At 42.4% G+C, this 6,000-nt stretch overlaps 1 protein-coding gene across 1 annotated transcript in view; it reads left to right on the top strand.

Annotated features, from left to right (window-relative positions):
- smg6 (SMG6 nonsense mediated mRNA decay factor) overlaps positions 1-6,000 on the top strand; it is a 409,499-nt gene that overhangs the window by 9,454 nt on the left and 394,045 nt on the right. Inside the window, exon 5 of the mRNA XM_043718890.1 lies at positions 3,282-3,360. Coding sequence (XP_043574825.1) covers positions 3,282-3,360 — 79 coding nt within the window. The remainder of the gene's footprint in view (positions 1-3,281; positions 3,361-6,000) is intronic.

Genomic DNA, 6,000 nt, shown 5'->3' with positions numbered 1-6,000 from the left:
ATTTGTTTAAGAAAGAGTTGGATAGAGCTCTCAAGGATAGTGGGATCAAGGGTTATGGAGATAAGGCAGGAACAGGATACTGATTGAGGATGATCAGCAATGATCATAATGAATGGTGGTGCAGGCTCGAAGGGCAGAATGGCCTACTCCTGCATCTATTGTCTATTTCCTGTCCTTATAAACCACTTTATGTTGTCCTGTGAATGGACTCAAGGATGGAAACTGTGTGCAACCGAGCCTGTTTGTATTTACAAACCTGTCTTTCAGATCACCTTTGTTGATTTAATTTTTCTAGTCTGTAAGAAGATTCAAATCTCTACAATTATTACAGTACACTTGTTACAAACTTCACTAACTTTTTGTATAATGTTTTGTCGAACAGTATAACTACTGTGTGTGTTGCTGGGGGAGATGGAGGTGCTGTATAATACTCCCCATTAGTATTTTTAGACCCTTGCTTTTCCTAATCTCCATGTGTTGCTTCCAAACAGAGGTCCTTTCTTATCATGTCCTTACATTATCTTTTATTCCCAGGGCTGAATCTCTTTTCCATTCTGACGGTCTTTCAAAATGCAGTGTACTCTGGAAAAATTACTTCTCGGCCCTTGTCACCTTGCATTCATGTCACTAATGGTGATTGGATTTATACGAAATATCTCCATTTATGACACTATTTCATCAGTTTAATAGAGGATGTTACACAGTTTCAGATAAAGTGACTTCAATTGGATATTTTTACAACTGATCTCTGCATGGTCTTAGCCTCTGATGCAATGCTCTTTCTATTAAGCTATCTAACTCTTCCCGTCTCACTCACCTTGTCTTCAGCCACATTGACGCAGTTTTCCATTGCCATGACTTTTATCTTTGGGTGTATAAATTTCTGTTAACCCAATCCCCCACTCCTGTTCTGTTCATTTGAAGCTACTGCTCCCTTCTGTGACCATGATTGTGGGTGCACTCTTATGTTCGTGCTCTTGGTTCCTCATGTCACACTTTGGTTGCCAATACTCACATTACACTGTTTCCTTGTCCCTCCTCTTCAACTTTCCTAAGCTCCCTTCATGTGAACCCTTCCCATCTACATGCAGCCACTACCACCTCTGCCTCATAAAGATTTAGACTAAAGCCTGAACTGCAACCCCATTTAAACAACTTGAACACTCGTGTCATTGCAGCTCATCTCAGACCTAACTGTCATATGGACAGTTGGACAATAGGAGGTGGAGGGCTTGAGGGTCACAGTGAAAAGTTGGTGCTAGTTATCAACTGTGTATGTATGCAATATGATCTTGTAGTGTCAATGATACCATCAAACAGGTAATGTTAATAAATGGAGAAGGCCAGTGACAGTGACCCAGAACACTCTTAAGCAGAAAGAAAGCAAGATCTTTGAGTTTTAACCAAAGGGTAGGCAGAGGTCTCAGGTAATGATAATCAGTTTCTAGAAACCTCTGCACTACTGTTATTTGAATTAATGATATGACTCTAAGCATGTTGCTGTCATGAGTACCAGAAAGAGGAGCTAAATTGGTAGCTAGTGTTGGACACCTGATCTGTTAGGAGTGGCAAAGCCAGCTGCAAATGTTTGCACACAGGGAAAGATGGCTGGTGGGAGGTCAGGCTGGCATGTACAAAACTCCTGAGATCATCACTACTCAGCTCTTAGTGGCTGATTGACATCAACACAAACCCACCATCCAAGACTGTGAATCTGAGTGGTGACTGGCCATTCACGGTCATGAATACATACAGCAGACGACCCAGTGAGACAGTCCAGTCAGCAGGGAGGGGATTGGATGAATTGTGGCAAAGCAAAGTGGGTGGGAAGAGAACAAAGGAATAAGAGTGGACCATGCAGACCACTGAGCCTGGTCCACCATTCACTTAGATCAGAGCTTATCAACAACCACAACATGCTTTCCCACACTTTCTCCAGACCCATTGATGCCATAGTCTCCAGAAACCTGTCAGTTTCCTTTTTAATGGCCATGCTTTTCATTATTGGTCTTCTGCAACCCTCTAGTAGAAAATTCCAAAGATTTTGTTGCCCTCTGAGTAAAGAAGTTCCTCCTTATTTCAGTCTGAAATGGCTGACCTTATATTCTGAAATGATATCCCTCACTTCTAGGTTTTCCAACCAGTGGAAACATTCCAATGACCTTGGCTCTCATCCTATGCATATTTTGTTCATCTAAACTCGAGAATACAAACCCATTATACTTCATCTCTAGTAAAACAATCCCATCATCCCACATTTCAATCTGGTAACCTTCATTGCACTCCCTCTTTGGTGAGCTCATAGAATCTCTACAATGTTGCAACAGGCCATTCAGCCCATTGAGTCCACACTGACACTGTCCTAGTCCTGTAACCCTGCATTTTCCCAGGGCTAATCCACCTAGCCTGCATATCCCTGGGCACTATGGGCAATTTAGTGTAGCCAATCTACTTACTTTGCCCATTTTTGGACTGTGGGAGGAAACCGGAGCACCAGGAGGAAACCCACGCAGACACAGGGAGAACATGCAACCTCCTGACAGGCAATCATCCCAAGGTGGAATTGAACCTGGAATCCTGGTGCTGTGAGGCAGCAGTGCTAACCACTGTGCCACTCCTCACCAAGACTCTGTACAATTGCAGCAAGGCAGCTTTCCTTCTGTATTCCAATCCCTTGTGATAAAGCCCTTCTTCCCTTTTTGATTGTTACACCTGCAGGCTAGCGTTTAGTGACTCATGGACTCATGCACTTCTCAACCTCTCACCAATAAAGGAATAGTCTGCCTTTCTGTATTTTTGTTGAATAATTTCCCATTATGTTCTGCCATGATCTACTCCATCCATTTTGTGTGCTCATTTCCTCTTGAAGCCTCCTTGCCATCTTACTCATAATTAATGTTACTTCCCAGTTTGGTGTCTTCAGCAAATTGAGAAATATTACATTCGGACTTTACATCCAAATTATTTGCATAGTTTATGAACAGTCGTGGTTTAAGCATTGACAGTAGCTGTACCCCACTGGTCACAGCCTGCCATCCTGAGAATCAGTCATTTATTCCTTCTCTTTGCTTTCTATCTGCTATTAATTCAGCCAAGACTGACAAGATTAAATGCAATGGCCTTTTGTGGTGAGGGAGAATACTTTCATTCCTTTACAGCTGTGGGAAAACTTTTCAAATCTACATATTTGAAGTGGCAAAAGCTATCTGATCAGTATGTGTGGAGTAGAGGGGGTTGTTTGCTGTGCTCTTTATCTGACATGTTCTCTCTCCCCTCCACAGTTGGTACTTGAAAGCACAGCAGATTGCACCCAAAAATGGACGGCCTTACAACCAGCTTGCTATTCTAGCCATCTACACGGTGAGCTCCTTCGTTTGTACTTCAACACTCGCTAGAATTGAAACTTTTTTCAGCAGCCCAGTTTGCACACTTTGTGACTTGAGTTGTTCATCCATTTATTAAATCATATCCCCTAATTCTTGTGTCTCTAGTTTTTCAGGGTGCCTCATATACACTGAAACAGAGAATGCTGTTAAGTAGGAAATGCAATGATTGCTCTGATCAATAATCATTTAATTGGATTTTGATGGAGAGGTAAATGCACCAGCGCAACTGCCTTGCCTTCAGATGGTGCTATTGGATCTTCATCATACATTCAAACAGCCATTTGCTCCTTGGTGTGATGTCTCATCACTCAGGGAGTGCAGCACCATTGGATGAGGGGTTTTCTGGATCAGAATTAAGCCAAGCCCCCATCTGCTTTTCTGGGGGGTATATTTTGTTTTGAAGAAGAGCAGGTGAACTATTCCTCAATCAACATCAGAAATAAATTATCTGATCTGTTTCACATTCCTGTGTCTGGGAGCTTGCTGTGCATAAGTGTGATTTGTACATTACAATAGTGATTACACTTCATATGACTACAAAGTACTTTGAAATTTCTGATGGTCACGTAAGGTGTTATTGAAGTATACTTTTTTTTATATAGATAGATTCTTGATAAGTAGGGGAATTGAGTTATGGGAAAAGGCACAGGAAAATGGAATGAGGAATGTCGGATGAACAGTGATCCTATCGAATAGTGTAGTAGGCTTGAGGGGCTGAGTGGCCTAATTCTGTTTCTATTCCTTATGGTCTTATGAATAGAATGCAGCAGTCCAGTGTAGCACTCAAACTTCAGTTTAGATTTAGTGACTACCTATTTGAATGAGATTTGAGCTTGGAACTTTCTGCATAGTGGTCTTTGCTGTCAACTCTGTATCTTACAATATTTTTCACAATTTGTAGACAGTATCTGTCCTGCCCTTTGGCTTCACTGTTGTGGAGTAACTACTGTACCCTGTATGTCGCTCTGCTGACATGGTGCTTGTACAGCAGTGATCAGGAGGGGGCGGTGTGGTTCCTTTGCTGTGTCTGATTGACCAATTCTATTGAAAGCTGTTCTTCCAGATTTGAATGGCAGCTGTTTTGAAAATGTTATTTTGAGTTTGCTGTTAGTGACTTATGATGGAGAAATGTTTGAATCTCCTATAAAAGGAATTTTCTGTGCAATTGCTCCCTTCCTGTCCCGAAGTTGATGACTGAGTGTTGGCTGCATTCTGGTGAGCAGACAGTGGTTCATTAAGATGCTGCTTGACCAGGGAGGATTCACAGCTGAGCAAATGTAGTCACTATTGTAAATGTCCCAGTCGGATTTGAACTGAGGAGACTGACTTAGGCAACTTTTAAGAGTTGGGCCGTAGATATTTTTAAGATGTTGAAAGATGTTATGACACACCTCTGGAGCAAGTGAGACTGGAACATGGGCATTTTGGCTTGGGGATATGACCACTATTGCAAGAGCCCTCAAACATTGGTCTGTGTAATCCTCAGGCAAATATTAAACATCAGACAGCTGGACAGCAACTATCTGAATGAATTCTCTAGCTTACTCCAACGCTGCTGGTTAACAGCTTTGTGGCAGGATCAGCTGTGAAAATGGTAGCTGCTTTGACTAATGGATAGTTTCTTTTATCTGCATTTCTGCGTGTTGTATCCAGAAATACTGGAGAGGTATAAAGCACGTTTCCTGCTGCCTTTAACTTGCTATCAATAATTAGTGTTATACACAGCTCTCTCTCAAAGTTAGGGTTTGTGGGGCCAGAGGATTTGAGTTATAACTCAGAGACTGGATAGCCTGGGACTTCTTTCTCTGGAGCATAGGAAGTTGAGGGGTGACCTTTTTGACAGTTATAAAATCATGAGGGGCATAAATACAGTGAAATGCGAGTGTCTTTAGATTCCCTACAGTGTGGAAACAGGTCCTTCAGCCCAACCAGTCCAGACCGACCCTCCGAAGAGTAACCCAACCAGACCCATTTCCCTCTGACTAATGCACCTAACACTATGGGCAATTTAGCATGGCCAATTCACCTGACCTGCACATCTTTGGACTGTGGGAGGAAACCGGAGCACCCGGAGGAAACCCACGCAGACACGGGGAGAATGTGCAAACTCCACACAGACAGTAGCCCGTGGCTGAAATCGAACCTGGGACCCTGGTGCTGTGAGGCAGCAGTGCTAACCACTGAGCCACCGTGCTGCCCATTTTCACCTAAGGTGGGAAATTTCAAGGTGAGGGGGCATTTTTTGAGGTGAGAGGAGAAAAACTTTAAAAAAAATATAAGGGCAACTTTTTTACACTGAGAATAGTTTGTGTGTGGAATAAACTTCCAGAGGACTTGGTGAATGTGGGTATAGTTATACCATGTAAAAGACATTTGGATATGTTCGTGAATAAGAAATGTTTGGAAGGATGTGGACTAAATACAGGCAAGTGGGACTAGTTTCGGGATTGTGGTCAGTATGGACTGTTTGGACTGAAGGGTCTGTTTCTGTGCTGTATGTCCGTATGGATAACAGCCCCCAGAGCACAGTACTTGCCAATTTAAATGCATTGTAAAATGTAAAAGAACAAATTAATAAATAACCTGGGCTAATATACTCTTAAAACTTCCTCAT

Source organism: Chiloscyllium plagiosum, chromosome 28 (assembly GCF_004010195.1).
Source record: "Chiloscyllium plagiosum isolate BGI_BamShark_2017 chromosome 28, ASM401019v2, whole genome shotgun sequence".
Taxonomy (NCBI): Eukaryota; Metazoa; Chordata; class Chondrichthyes; order Orectolobiformes; family Hemiscylliidae; genus Chiloscyllium; species Chiloscyllium plagiosum.
The sequence above is the reverse complement of the archived record's forward strand: the minus strand, read 5'-3'. Positions and strand labels throughout refer to the sequence as shown.